At 55.9% G+C, this 14,629-nt stretch overlaps 5 protein-coding genes across 5 annotated transcripts; 2 read left to right on the forward strand and 3 right to left on the reverse strand.

The window, feature by feature from the left end:
* Positions 1–83: 83 nt before the first annotated feature.
* Positions 84–2,117, reverse strand: CABS01_03548 (transglutaminase-like superfamily protein; the record flags this gene model as incomplete). The annotated part of the gene is made up of 1 exon (XM_060536923.1): positions 84–2,117. The coding sequence occupies one exon, from the start codon at positions 2,115–2,117 to the stop codon at positions 84–86; it is 2,034 nt and encodes a 677-aa protein (XP_060391181.1).
* Positions 2,118–4,700: 2,583 nt separating this feature from the next.
* Positions 4,701–5,290, reverse strand: CABS01_03549 (uncharacterized protein; the record flags this gene model as incomplete). Its single annotated transcript, XM_060536924.1, has 2 exons — positions 4,701–4,805; positions 4,979–5,290. The coding sequence occupies 2 exons, from the start codon at positions 5,288–5,290 to the stop codon at positions 4,701–4,703; spliced, it is 417 nt and encodes a 138-aa protein (XP_060391182.1).
* A 300-nt stretch (positions 5,291–5,590) lies between these two features.
* CABS01_03550 (F-box domain-containing protein) lies at positions 5,591–8,754 on the forward strand (the record flags this gene model as incomplete). The annotated part of the gene is made up of 4 exons (XM_060536925.1): positions 5,591–5,725; positions 5,782–6,122; positions 6,179–8,213; positions 8,263–8,754. The coding sequence occupies 4 exons, from the start codon at positions 5,591–5,593 to the stop codon at positions 8,752–8,754; spliced, it is 3,003 nt and encodes a 1,000-aa protein (XP_060391183.1).
* Positions 8,755–10,790: 2,036 nt separating this feature from the next.
* CABS01_03551 (cyclin domain-containing protein) lies at positions 10,791–11,770 on the reverse strand (the record flags this gene model as incomplete). Its single annotated transcript, XM_060536926.1, has 2 exons — positions 10,791–11,486; positions 11,546–11,770. 2 exons carry the CDS (start codon positions 11,768–11,770, stop codon positions 10,791–10,793), a joined length of 921 nt encoding a protein of 306 aa, XP_060391184.1.
* Positions 11,771–12,142: 372 nt separating this feature from the next.
* Positions 12,143–14,468, forward strand: CABS01_03552 (PX domain-containing protein; the record flags this gene model as incomplete). The annotated part of the gene is made up of 3 exons (XM_060536927.1): positions 12,143–13,021; positions 13,075–13,528; positions 13,591–14,468. Coding segments are annotated over 3 exons (2,211 nt in total), but the record flags the coding sequence as incomplete, so codon positions are not given.
* Positions 14,469–14,629: the final 161 nt, after the last annotated feature.

Raw genomic sequence — 14,629 nt, forward strand, 5'->3', positions numbered from 1 at the left:
TCTAAACGATATAATGTTCGGCCGTCACAGTCATCAATAGAAACCCCCTTCTCATTTCTCATGCATCGGTCGCCCCTTCATCATCAAATGAGCTCCCACTTCATGAGGAACGTCCAAGCCATGCCGCACCTCCCCTTCTTAGAAAAGTAGTAGTCGGCCGTCATGCCCCTGGCGTCCTGCCCATCAATCGTGGTGATCATGGCCACGCTAACGCTCTGGCCCGGCGCGCCGAGGTCGATGGCGTTGACGTCGGCCCAGTGCCAGAACCCGTCCGTCTGAATGGGCACCATGTCGTCCTTGCGGCCGTCCCGCCCCTTGATGCTGAGGAACAGCAGCGGGGGCTTCCCCTTGCCGTGCTTCTCCGAGGTCCAGTGCTCGCACTTGTTGGACCACTGGAAGCGCACGACCTGGCCGCTGTGGACGGGGATCTGGAGCTCCTTGGGTTCGACGGTGTGGTCCCAAACGCCCTCTTCGTACGCGTGCGTGTAGACGATGGGTTTGTCGCCGTGTACTGGGCCAATGTAGTATTCCTCCCAAGAGGGTACCCTGCCGTCGGGTCGGAAGAAATGCCTGTCGTCACTTGGATAATGCGATAGTCCAAAAATGTCGTTCCTTCGAGTGAACTCGTGCGGCTTGAACGACTTGGTGTATTCTTTCGTCACATCAGACACGTTGCCGGCACCCCAGCAGGCATCGAGCAATTTCCACTCCCCGCCGTCGATTCGTACCGCATTCCACGCATGGCCGTCAGCCTTCTTCGGCGGCGGACGCTCCCCCTTCTTCAGCGCGGTATATCCATACCCTTTCCCGTGGCCCACCACCGTGATACACTCCAGACCCGCGCGAGTGGCGATTTCTCTGTATGTGTCTGCATATCCTGAACAGACCGCTTTGCCCATGAGAATCGTTTCAGCTCCCGAGCGACCCCTGATGTTATTACCGAAGAAGGCTGCGCAGTCATAAGCGATATTATGGTGAAACCACGTGAAGATTGCCCGCGCCTTGTCTGTGAGCGATGCAAAGGGACCGCAGAGCATTTGAGCCAAGTAGCCTACTGGATCGTTCCGAGGGAGTACGTGTATGGGGTATTGGGCGGCGACACCATCTGGCCCGGAAAAGTCGCGACAAATCAGACAGTCGTTTGCACGCTCAACCACTCTGGCCGAGACCGCCTCGATTTGCGCAGCGCTTGGCCGGGAGCTGAGAGGAACAGGAGGAGGTGCGTCATCATTCGGAGTTGGTCGTCTCCCTGGCAGTGGCGGCCGGTCGTTGGCTTGTTGATCCTGGTTTGTCGTCGGGGGCGGTAGCTTAACGTAGGCCGCTGGCGGTGGTGGTAATCTTCGTGGCTTTGCTGGTTCTTCTTCCTCCAGCGTGTGTCGGTGGACTTGCTGGGTGGTTGATTTTGAGGTTAATCGTGGGGGTAGTACTGGTCTCTGAGGAGGCTCAATCTGTCGGATTGCGGGCGATGACTTGACCGAAACCAGAGGGAACTTGGGCTGCTGAGCAGCGGCTTCCTTTGCTTGGGCAGCTTCTCGCTCCCTCTTGGTCGGTGGCAAGGGTGGTAGCTTTGCCTGATCTAGGGTGGGAGGCAGCTTTCGTGTTGGGCCATCAATCGAGTGAACGCTGGTTGCCGAGGATACAGTTTGGTTCAGGGAGAGAGACGACAGGTTAGAAATTTCGGAGGCATTTGAGTTACGGCGAACCGTCAATTGTTGTGTAGATGGCCTCCGAGGGGGTAGAGCTGGTGAGATTTGCAGGGTCGAAGAACGAGTTGGCAGGGGTGGAGGTGCAATGCGATCCCTGGGGGCTGGTGAGGTTGACGTTTCGACTTGGGATGAATCGGTGGTTCGTCGCGGTAACGGTGGTGGGGCGGGCTTTGCCAGGGCGGCGGCCTTGTTCGGTCGAGGAGGGATCGAGGGACTTTTCTGCGGCGTGGGAAGTCCATTCGTCTGGGTGACGGGGAGCGTCTGACTGCGTGGAACAGGACGATTTGTTGGCGGCGGTGGGGGAGGTGGCCTCTTGACCTTCGCTTCTGGTGCTTGGAAGTTCTTTTGCTGGTTGAGGGCGGCAATTCTTTCAGCCAAAGAGTTGAACTTGGGCTCTTCGACGTCGGCCATGGTTGAGTCTCGGGACTTGAATGAGGGGGGCCGAACGAAAGGCGAGAGTTGGTGGTGTGCCACAGCTCAAGGGGATGAGAAGTGCGAACAGGTGGTTTGTATAAATGATGGATGAAACAAACGACTGTCGATTATTGGTGTTTACCCCACCAATCCAGTTCGTGTTGATCGCGGCGCGATGTCCCAATTGAGCAATAGGCAGCAGGCAGGCTTTTGTGACTGAGTCACGGAGCCCTAGAGGCGATTGGGACTTTTGCGCGGCGGGGTTGTCAAGAGCAAAGTGATGATATCGCTGCCGGGCTGGATCTGTAGAGAACGGGCGAGTGTGTCGAGCAATCGACCAGGGGTCTGACGAAACAGATAAATGAGTTGGAGGGGTACTGCAGAAAGCTTTGTATAAATGTGATTGCTGCCACGGTAATAGTACTCGAGGTACGAAAGAGAGTAAGCTAAATGTGTGGCTATTGGTGTGGCCGTGGAGCGGAAACGAATGCTAGCCCAGTGAAGGATTGGCTGGAAGATGGCTCGGCCACGGACAAGTGTAATGGTACAGCGTTTCTGTACCTCTGTAGCAAGCTGATGCCAATACGTACAGAGATGGACGTGGGGAGTTGAGAGATGTTGGATTGTGGCGAAGCTCTCAGCCTTCGGGTTGATTGCCGGTGCAAACAAGGCGAGGATGGGAACGCAAGCTCGCCTCAGGCAGTGACACTGGTGGTCAGGCCAGGCAGGCAACAGGAACGGGGCCGTCTGGTAGGCCCACCGGGTCGGAGGCCGGAGGCTGGCAGGCGCGGGACGCGAGAAGCTTAGCCGTGACAGGGACGGGGATGGGAACGACAGTGGACAAGAGAAGGATGAATGAGTTAAGTTACGGTAGCCGTACAAAGTACGAATTGACGAGAAGGAGGAAGAGGGGCAATGGGGAAAGGAGAGGCGTGAGAAGAGAAGCCCAACAAGGTTTTGCAGGAACCGGGGCCAAACTCGGACTCGACCCAAAGGTTGGTTGGACGCAGCTGTACGAAGTATCCGTAAAAAGGTAGGGTATGTCCCTCTTTCCAGGTTCGCAAAGCAGCACAAGCGCGCAAACACAGATCAGGAAACAGCAAGCAGCAAGGGGTGGGATGAGCTTTGAGGGAGAGTGACGGGTATCTGCTTTATTTAAAATAGCAGAGATGGGAAAGACAAAGGAGCGTGGGGCCACAGATATGGTACTTGTAGACTTGGGAACGCCAGGGCCAGGCACGGCACCCATACCCATGCCTCGCCCCGTCTGAATTTGCAGTTCTTGTCCAAGACTTAGGTACGGATACCAGTACCTACACTAAGGGACGAAAATTCATCTGCACATGGCTGACACTCTGCTCAGCCCAGTACTTCAGCTTGAAGGTCTGGCCTCTGCTACTATGTACGAGCTAGAGATAGGGTCACAAGTATCTCGTGAGGAGAATGGTACCTGAGATTGGAGAGTACATACATACGCAGCATTGGTGCTACGTAGTAAGAAGTAAAAAGGTAAGAAGGCGGGCTGGGCTGGATCAGTCGGCACAGCCCAGCCCTGCTAGTGGGGGATTGTGGGGATTTCCCCTCGGAGCGGATGCGCTAAGGCCGATCGTCGCCTCACGCTTGCGCCAAGTCTAGCGCTGAACCTGTCTTACATGGCGGCTGCCTGGTACTGGATTCTCTTCTCTACCTCTACCTTACCATCAGCATCCCGTCTATTGTGCTGGAATAGGGCGTTTTCCGTCAGCAGGTACGCCGTTGAAGAGGCCGTTTCAAACCCCAATACCGGGTTTCTACAAGCAGTGACTAAGGTAAAGTGAGTACCTATCCAGGGAATTGAGACTTCCTGATGCTGCCCCTTCTCCACATGGGCGTCATTGCGCCCCGTAAAGAACCATGTCTACCGCGGAGATGCGACACTAGCAGACGGCAAACGTAAGCTGCCGTAAAACTTACCGTAGCCAGACTACATCGCTTATGTTTCTCTCAGCCTCTTTCAATGGCCGTCTCATTTGCCAATGTTATCATGTCGGGAAGCTGCAGAGCAAATACTCTTGTGAGAAGAAGAGGCCTGGATATGAGTTTGAGATCATGGGTACGCGCAGGGTATTTAACAATGTATGCGACAACAGTGTGTGGTTTTCTTTCAATTGGTAGTCGCACGGCAAAGGGCTTAGAGATAGAAGACGAAAGCTGGGACAGTTGAACCGGAACCGGAACCGCGACACGTTGGCAAAGAGGGGGACGAGACATGCCTATGAAGGGTATGTGTTTATATCCGTCCATTCGAATACAATCGGTGGGGATTCCTCAAAGGCCTGACGTGACAAGTGAAAGAAGGGGACGACGGTGACTCTGCTCCGTACCTTGGACGGGAGTTGCAACGGCAGGGAGGTGGAGCCGGCCGGATTAGAGTGCTGCGAGCTGTGCGTGCTGCTGCGAGCCATCCTTGAGTCCCACGATACGGTGGCCCTTGAACGTCAGAATGATACCTTACCTAGGCGAGACGCTAAGCCTTCATCTCTCCCTCTGGAACCAGCAGATGGAAGCGCCCAAGAAGACAGCGAACCTGTCATTGAACGCTTAGTCATCGCCGAGGCGGATGGTAGTGCCCGTACGCAGTAGGTACTCAGTAGTGATGGGGATTCTAGGGAAGCTGCTCGCCCGCCAGTGGAGCATTGCTGCGACCTACGGCCCCGTGCACAGGGAAGGGACCCCGGGGAGATCATTGACCACCCATTTACCTGCAGGTTCCACGCATCTTTTCTGCCAGTGACCTGCGCAGTAAGGCCCCACGCCCTTAGGCTGGAGGCTGGAGCCCATGGGCCACCCATCCCTGGGCTCCCAAGGTATGTACATACTGTGTAGGTTTGCGCTGTCAGTGGGCCGAGGGCGGGCGCATCGTTCACTGTCTGGCTGGCCCGCCCCGTCACCCCTCGCCTCCAACGCCGACCACCACCACCACCACCACCACCACCACCACCACTTCCCACCGTGACGCTGCACCCTCCGCCTCCGAAGACGCCCCTCCTCCACCACTCCCAGTCAGTCACGCAGTCAGTCTTCTGCAAGTCGCAACTATTCTTCTGCTCTGCCCCTGCTCGCCTACCCGCGCCTAGCCTCGCCTTCCATTCCATTCCCAAGTTCCTTCCCGTCCACTTGCAGCTTGCCATTGTCCGCTGTCCGTTATTCGTTGTCTCCATGTCTCCAAGGGTGTCTGTCTCTTCACCCTCCCCAACATAAGGTCGGCACAAGCCAATACCTTTATTTTTACATTTCCTCACGCAACAAGAGGACAAGGACAGACGTAGACCCGTCTCCGTCTTCTGTCCATTTCCACAAACTCGCTTGTCGTCCTCACCAGCCTACTTTTAATTCCGTCTCTGGTATCCTCTTCACTGCGCCTCCGACGGCCTTTGCAAGTTCCACCCATCGCGAATCGAGTTGGCGTATCCGTACTCCTCTTCCTACCTATGCGCCACACTTCGCCCACGATGGATTCACCCCAGTCTTGCGACAAGGCTACCACCACCGCCTCTGAGCCCGCACCCAAACCTCTCGGCTTTCTTGACCTTCCTCTCGAGACCCAAAAGGACATCTTCAGCCATGTATGCCCTCCCCTTCAGCCTACAGCCCATGTCGCAATGCAACTGACCCCTTCTAGTGCTGCCAAAGCGACCTGATTTGCCTCTCCCTCGTCTCCAGACACTTTCGCGAACTCGCTGCCGCCCAGCTATACCGCAACTTTCACATCGTCTTCCCCGATGAAGATGATCCATCTTTCGATTCACCTATCGACAGCTTGGCTGGTGGCCTCGACACCTTCGTATCGAGCGAATACGACTACGCTCAGCATCTTCGCGATGTTTCTCTCGATACCCTCAGCGCCGGCGACAAGGCCGAAGCTGCATATAAGCCGTACTTGTACAGCGCCAGCTGCGGCAAGTTCATGAACACGTTACTATTTCTCACCCTCAAGAATGCAAAGTCCCTCGAGACCTTCAGGTACGTAGCGTTGGCTTCCATTTGCGCATCGTCACCGCTGACAGCTCGGACACCAGGTGGAACATCCGAGTCGAGCTAAGCCGGCCTGTGTACAAGGCGTTACACCAGATTGCGACCCTTAAGAACCTCCACATCCGAATGCAAGCCGGGCCGTCCCTCTTCGAGATTCCCCCTCCGCTACCGTATTCGACGAATCTACCGCCGCCTACATCCACTCAAGGTCATTGGGACCCGTTGCCAGCTTTTTCCTCAATACCGCCCCCGCCTCCTCCTTTCGCAAGCATGTCTTTGAACGTCCCGCCGCCGTACAACCCATCTTCCCTTGGTTCTCACCCTCCCTTACCGCCCGCGTTGAAGCCGACGCCCCGCAGTAGGCGTAGGATATCCGCCAACGAGCCCGCAACGCTGGGCGGGTTCCGCAAGCTGAATTCTTTGGTGGTTCTCGACATTGATACCTTGGATACTGTTACAGAAATCAAGTCATGTGTGCGCAATTCGGCGTCTACCTTGACGAAACTGAAATTGTCCTTCTCGACGTATCTTGCTTTGCAATCACGAAAGCCACCTCCGGACACCGACCCTGATGACTCGGACCAGGATGACGAGTTCCAAGTTGTTCCTCTTCCATCAGCACCCGGTTGGGATGAAGCGAGTGGACCGGCAAAAGCATTTCGCGCGCAAGAAGAGAGGAAAAGTCAGGAGTCGGTTTTGGGCAGGATCTTTGACGTGGAGCCATTCCTGGCAAAGAAGTCACAGCATCGCAAGAGTTTAAAAGGAAAGGCCAAAATCGATAACCCGGCTAACACGCAAGAGGCTGGCTCACCTGCCGAAGCCTTCATGAATAGATTGCGAGAGGTCTCGGGTAAACTGATGGCAAGCGTGGCGGAAGGCGATGCGGATGACGGGTCAAAGCAAGAAATTCTAGAGATGATCGAGAAAGCCAGTCGGAAGTATTTGGAAGCAGAGGAGGCGAAAGCGGCGACGGAGGCAGCGAAAGAGAAAGAAAACACGACATCAGCTGAAGCGGGCTCTTCCACTGGTGCAGGATCGTCATCCGCCGCGACAACAACCGTTCAGCCGGCTACGACCGTCGAGGTTTCGGGAGCGTCTATTACCGGTGCAGATATCAGCGCCAAAATCAAGACCACGCCAGCAGCCGATTCTAACCCCGAGGATATCAACGTGGAAGAGCCCATTGCTGCTGACGAGGCTGAGGCGATCGAGCGGGTTCAGGCTGTCGCTCCAGAGACGAGCTCGTCAATTCAAGAACCTGCATCGCCTACCACGGCGCGAGCAAAGGCCGCGTTGGAAGCTCAAAAGGCAAACTTTGAAACATTGGTTGCTCGTCTACAGCACCTATTATCCGAAGCCACAAGTCTCCAGGAGAAACTTGAGGACTTGCGAAACACGACGAGCGCTTTCGACCGGGACCACATTCGATATGCCGAGAATCAGTTGCAGGGCTTCTACCGCGATATTGAGAACGTTCGGTCCGAGCTGAATGCGACTGAAGCCGAGATTCGTGAAGTGGAGAAGCAAGTCAACGGCATAGCCACGACAGCACATGGCGAGGACGAAAGAATCAGCGAGTATATCCGGGCGACCAGAGGCGTCGCTCTGCGATCCTTTAGTGTTCACCTCATCCCAGTCAAGGCCTCTGTCTTCAAGGCAGCCATTGACGTGAGAGTGCTAAAGAGGCTGACGTTGCTAAATGTCGGCAATCAAGCTCCCATCTGGACCATGTTGACTAAGGAAAACAAGGCACAGCCGCTCCCCTTACGCAAGATCTTCACGGATAACGTGTCCATGCCTTTCCTGACATTTGCATCGCAATTGGAGCAGATCACCGAACTGTTCATGCTCGAGCGGTCGTCCAAATACAAGCCCGAGAGCTTCGCGCCCAAGACAAATGTCGTCATGGACCAGATCCGCCGTCTTGTTCTCAAGAAGCACATGCCGACACTAACTCGGCTGATGATCAAGAACGATTCTCAAATGAGCTGGGATCTGGATGAGAAGGCCATGCTGCTCATTTGCAACCGCGGGAAGCAACTCGAAGAGCTTGCGGCCTCGCTTGGCATTCGCGCCATGGTACGTTATCTGAGATGTTGTGCGTGTTCCAAACTAATCAATCTCTTAGCACACATTCATGCAGCACCTCGGAGGGCTGGTAAACCTTCGAGCTCTGAACGTAATTTCGTTCAGAAACGATGATACCTGTGTCTGGGTGATGCGCGAGACCCGCAAGTTCCTCGTCGATAACCTCAGCCACCACCCCCACATGAAGCTCGAGTGGATCTCAATCGACGATGACCGGGTTGAGCGCATCATCCGCCCACCACCACAGACCCCGGCTGCCAGAGCCGACGAGAAGAGAAACAAGAAGGGCAAAAGTAAGCCTGCTGGCTCTGCTTTTGGCGCCTTTGGTGGCCCGGGCACCTCCACTGGTTCAGGTGCCCCGGGTAGCTTCCCACCGCTGCCCATGCCGGGATGGGAAACGGATAGCGACAGCGACGATGAAGACACCGATATAGTTGCCAACACCAAGCTGGAAACCGTTGAAGGCGTCCATTTTTATGATGTTTGGGACGTCCGTATTTTCAAGAAGGAAGTCATGGCCGGAAGGCTGTGAACGAAGGCCCCGAACGACGAGGGAGAAGTTGTCAACGGAGAGCAGGAGGGAGACACGGGGCTGAAAAGAGTGGTGGAAAACCCATGGGCTTGGAAAGAATATGTAGCAGACGAAACGGCGTTAATTGGTTTCACTTACTTGGATGGGGTTCATCTGGGGAATACCCGGCACTAAAGGAAATCAAAGCCTGGCGCAGTAGGGTACGGGAAACGGGGTATTAGGGGGCAAGGAAGACATACCCTCAGGTTGTCCCAATCTACCCACGGCGTAAAGTAGCGACCTCCTTTTTTTTAAAGCATCATTGGGCGGGCTTGTATTTACCCCCCTTGCCATGTTCATATTATAGACCAGTCATATGTGAGATGTGTGTAGAGTTAGTTTGCTTTGACATATCGGTCTCCTATCGCAAGCCCGTGCATACATCTCAGTATCCAAGCGCTCTGTTCCAAGTCCGACCCGTCTCTTCAGAACCCATCTTCACCTCGATATCGAAAGCCAGGCTCTCTCTCTTTCTCTCTCTCATGTGTGTAGCTCCCGCCAAGGACTCACCTCATCAATCTGAGTCCTACTGATCATCTGCTCGATCTTCTCAAAGTCCTTCTCCATAAGCGCAATGTCGGCATTGGACATGCGAGACTTGCATGAGGACATGGATTTGTTGATTTTATATGAGAGGACTATGTAGATACAGGTGAGCAGGACGCCATGCGAGAACTAGATGCGGTAGACCTCGAGGCTGTACAGATCGGTGAAGGTTTAACTCGGCCCCTTTGATGAGGTCGGTGATGACGGGGTTTAGTTATGAGCTGGGTGAGGTCGGTGATGATGGTCATTTTGGAAGAGTGTGGTGGTGAGGTCCGGGAGGTTTGTTTTGAGTTGTGCGTTGTGCGTTGAGTAGGGATCGGGGATCGTGGAGGTTGTCGATGAGAGGAGGTGTGTGTGAGTGAGAGGAAATCTAGGTAGATGAGATTAGGGTTGGGGGGTATGAAGACTGAGAGGACAGAGGTAGGAGACTGGAGTTGAGTTGATTTTAGGGCAAAGGTGGGCTGAGAGAAAGGTATGTGGTTCGGGAAACTCCATGGTGAATGCCTTTTAATTGTCGGGCACGCCTGGGTACCAGGGTACCTTTGAAGAAACGTCGGAGTTTTGGAATCGCAGATGTATGTAGGCTCTATACTCGTTGTCTCCAAAGGATGGTATCCTGGATGCCTTTGATGTTTTCGTTGTGATATCAACCTGAAGACAAAGAACCGAAGAACATCCTACAATCTGGCCGACCTAAGTAGGAGTGGACCTTTTGTTGAGGTGCTGGAGGGGGGGGGGGGGGGGGAAAAAAAAAAAAACCCCCACGAAGGAGGAAGAAAAAAAAAAGTAAAAAATTTTAAAAGAGAACCAGGGAAAGAGGGGCTCCCGGGCCCCCCCCTCCCCCCCCCGCCAAGTCCCCCACATACCCGTATCTCACGGGGGGGGGGGGGGGGGCAAGAGAAAAAAGACTCCATCATAGGGAATCGAACAAAAGATTAAGCAATTGTTCAACTTGACTCTGGAAGAACGGGTTCCACTGGCGCCCCCTTAGCCCCTCGGCCAAGTGTCCCAATTCACTTGTATCGATGGTGAGTAGAGATGGAAATAGACCCAAGTACCTCCCTCGCTTACGCAGTGTATTGTGTTCACTAGGGTGAATATACGTATGGACACAGGACTACGTCCCCCACCCTGAGTTGCTGCCATTAGAGCTACAGCACTTATGGCTATGTAACTACCTAAGTAGAACAACTTGCCCCTTTGTATTGTTCACTTGTCAAGCTTCTCCAAACAGCATGACATCGACTCGCATTTTCAACTTCTTCAACAAGCAGTGTGGAGAGGGACAAAGCTACCACTGTCGTATCGCGATACCTCGCTCCCCCACCAGCTGTTAAGTGACACTGGAGGCGAGGCAACATGCAGTATGGATTAGGGAAGACATAGTAAGTCAACTTTTTGTTTGGGTATCAATCTTCTCTCCTCGAAGCCGCCAGTAGTTCATCACTGTTCTATGCCGCTTTCTGATCCATAAGCGCCATAATCTCGTCTTCCTCATCCCCTTCACCAGCCCTCCTCCTAGCCTCCCTCTCAATCCCAACTCTGGTAATCATACCACCAGCAAGCATCCCAGTCTCTTTGACCCCTCTAACCCACCCCTCAAGACTCCTCATCCCCACGACAAGGAACCCGAGCTCCTCCCTCTCGACATCGAAAACCTCCCACCACGCCACCTCGGGCATCTTAGCCCCAGCCTCCCGGGCGGCGATATATACCGCCGCCGTCGCGAGCGCGTTGGGCTGGTGCGTAAGATACAGCATCTGCGGGCTCAGCAGCGCCGTGTTGAGGTGCGCGACCACCCGCCCGGCCACCTGCGCCCTCGGCTTCCCGAGGAAGTCGAGCGCCTGGAGGTACGTCACGGCCAGCGCGTGCGGCAGCGCCACGGCCGTGTCGAAGCCCAGGGCCCAGAGGACCCGCGCCTCGGCGGCCAGCATCCGCGTCTGGAAGGCGGCGTACTCGCCTTCTGTCTGGTAGTACGTCGTCGGATCCGGGCGGGGGCGCTTCTTCGGGTCGTCGTCTGGTGGCTCGCCGCGGAAGAGGGCGGAGGCTGGGGAGAGGAGGTAGGCGTATACGTTTGAGACGTCTCGTGTCGAGCGTGGGACGGGGCCCATTTTGGCGACTAGGTAGAGGGCTGCGGCGGAGACGTCCTGGAGATCTTGTTAGTGGAAGTTGAGATGTTGTATGGAATGTGTTGCTTGCGACTCACGCTGAATTCTCCTGCCATTGGCGACTCGACGAGCCAGTATCGCGCCAGCAAGACGTTCGCCTGTGCCGTTGTCGATTGCGGCAGGTCGAGTAGCACACCGGCAGCCTGTGTTAGGCACTGCGTCGCATAGAATATGACATCCTGGAGGTCGGCCGGTAGTGAGCTGAAGGAATTGCGCTTGTAGAGCTGCTCGGCCGTCGCCAAGGTGTTGGTCATATGCGCCATGGTTTGCGCCCTCTATGTGCCGTCGTCTCGGTGGCCTTTTCACCTTGTAAAGATAGCAATCGTCAAAAAATCCGTCGTCGCAAGGCTGAAAAAGAGTGTTGAAGTTACGAGGTTGCTGGGATTCCGGTGTCCCTATTGGTCAAAGCTGAGAGCTGTCAGGGTAAGTTAGGCGCGGTGTCTGCCGCGCGTGTGTCGTCACTTTTTCCCAAGGAGAGACAGAACCCGGCCGGAAGCAACTGGAGGCGTACCTTACTTCTGTGCTTAGGTGCGCTGGCCCGAGCTTCTTCTTCCAGGTTGCGACCAGAGGACGTGGGGACGCTAAGCCGAAGCGGAGGATGAGTGGGGCTGCGGTGCTTCGCGGGCTTTGGGTAGGCTCTGTGGCCCTCTGGCGTACCTGAGGCTTTGAACTGCGGTGGTTACGAACCAATTCAAGGCAGCTGCGTGGAGAAAAGGTCCCCCGGCCTTCTGGACATCACGCTCGCATCCCGCCTCAGCTTGCGAACGACACGAGGGCGATTATACGGACCATCATCTACACACCCGGACCACTATCCTCCGGCCCACGACAAGCACTGTTGCATTCCGACACCGATCAATGGATGGGCTCGTGTGCCGAATCCCCAAATAACCATCTACACCCGTTCCCTCTTCCCCGCATCGGCTTTGTCGGCCAGTCGTGATCCGTCCACGCAACCCGACGACATCATCGATCGCACGCCTTCGCAGACGACGAACAACGACGACAACGAGACCGCCGTAGCCATGGATTACAGCGCCTCTATCCACGAAGAGAGCGGCGCATCGCCCTGGGGAAACTCCCCAGGCTCCTCGCCCCGGCCCAACCAGACCAACTTCTCATCTCTTGGTGCTGACCTCGGCGGCGACCCGGCTGGATCCCCCTTCAACTACTCACCGAGTCCCGGCAACGCAACGCCGCAAGACCACCACGAGGGCTTTGGCGGCGAGCAGCAATACAGACGACCAGACACCGCAAGCAGCACCCAGTCGACCACCGAGGTGGAAACACAGGAGTCGAGGACTGAAATAGGCTCAGAAGCCCGCTCCAGCGGCGATGGTCCGGGACCTGAGCTACCTCAAAAGTCGCAAGAACAAGGTGGCCCTGCGGCCGAGGGCGGTCAGGCTCAACAACAGCCGCGCAAGCCTCAGCAGCCTCAGTTCAGGCTACAGGCCAAGATCACCGGTCTCGAGCGCACCGGGAAGAAGGACCCCATCTTGCGGTTCGATGTTCATGTAAGGAGCAAACCCCCTTGTGCGGTGGAAGGTGATTGCCTAACACGCCGTAGACCAACCTCCCGCGGTTCCGCACCACGCAGTACCGCGACGTACGTCGTTTCCATTCCGAATTCGTCAAGCTTGCGGAGCACCTGATTTCAGCCAACCCGGAATGCCTGGTACCTACCGTACCGCCCGCCGTAACTTCGGCCGGCGCTGGCACGGACGAGGACGAAGCCCGTGTTAAGGCTCTATTACAACGGTGGTTCAACTACGTGTGCAGCAACGAAGTCCTTATGAGGGACGATGAGATGGTCCTCTTCGTTGAGAGCGATTTCGGTTACAGCCCCATGGTAAAGATGAAGCAGCCGGCGACGGGTGTGCGCAGAAAGATCCTGAAGCAGTTTGCTCCCCCGCCGGACGACACTCCGGAGCTCCAGGAGGCTCGTCCGATTGTGAAGCTCTTCTACCTTGGAACCATGGATGCCGGCCACAAGGTCGATAAGCTCGTCAAGTCTCGTCGAGGTAAGTCCAACGTCAATCCTTCCCAACAACGCGCGGGCATTTGCAGGTCTGATATCATCTAGGTCTGGGATTGGCTGAATCCGACTTTGGCGTCAAGCTCGGCTCCATGCATATCCAAGAGCCCCATCAGGGTCTCGCCAATGCCTATCGTAAGTTGGGCAAGATCGTACAGACCGTCGGTGATTACCACGCTGCGCAAGCTACTGCGGAAGCTACCACCATTGGTGATCCTTTCCAGTACCATTCCCAGGACTCATTTGTGGTCAAGGAGTCACTCACAAATCGCCAAATCCTCATTCGCGAATTCCTCCAGGCACAAGAGAACACACGTAGCAAGCTCAATGCTGCCGATCGTCTGAAGGCGAGCTCCAACGTAAGGCGCGAGAAGGTCGATGAGGCCATTACAGCCCTCGATGACGCCCGCCAAAACGAGACCTACCTCTACCAAAAGACGACTCGTGTCACGCAAAATCTCGTACAGGAGCGCCGAAAGTGGTTCGCGAGGACTGCAGCGGACCTTCGGCTCAGCATCAGAGAATATGTCATTCGCGAGATTGAAGCGGAGCGACGTGCTCTCGCCGTCCTCGAGAGCGTAAGACCAGACATCCGCGCCATTGACGCATCTGGCGGTCTGAGTCGACTGGGACGCGAGGCTCACCCTCCCGTCAGAAGGGCCAGCGTGGCAGCCAGCCAAGGTCCCAAGGGTGATGCATGGAGCGGTGTTCCACGACGTACCGACACGCTCAACCGCAGCGTGTCTGGCAGTCTTATGGGCGTCCCCGAGGACGGTGAGGGCGACGACAGCCAGGGTGCGGGGCAGAACAAGGGCCTCGGCGCAGCGGGCGGCCGGGCGAGCCTGTCCGGTGTGGCAGAGGAGGACGACGAGGACCGAGTGGATGCGAGAAACGCGGCGAGCCGATTGGCGACCAGCACTTTCTGATCGCGTCGACCTTTGTTTGCGAGGTGCGGGTGAACGGGCGATGCCGCTCCTCGGAGGGAGGGGAGGGGAGGGAGGAGGGGGGGAAAGATCCTTGGACCGAGACCTTTTTGTACGGAGGGGGGGCTTTCGCGGCAGGCACTTTTTTTCTCTCCCAAAAAAGC

Source organism: Colletotrichum abscissum, assembly GCF_030869225.1.
Source record: "Colletotrichum abscissum strain IMI 504890 chromosome Unknown Scaffold_7.1, whole genome shotgun sequence".
Classification (NCBI taxonomy): Eukaryota; Fungi; Ascomycota; class Sordariomycetes; order Glomerellales; family Glomerellaceae; genus Colletotrichum; species Colletotrichum abscissum.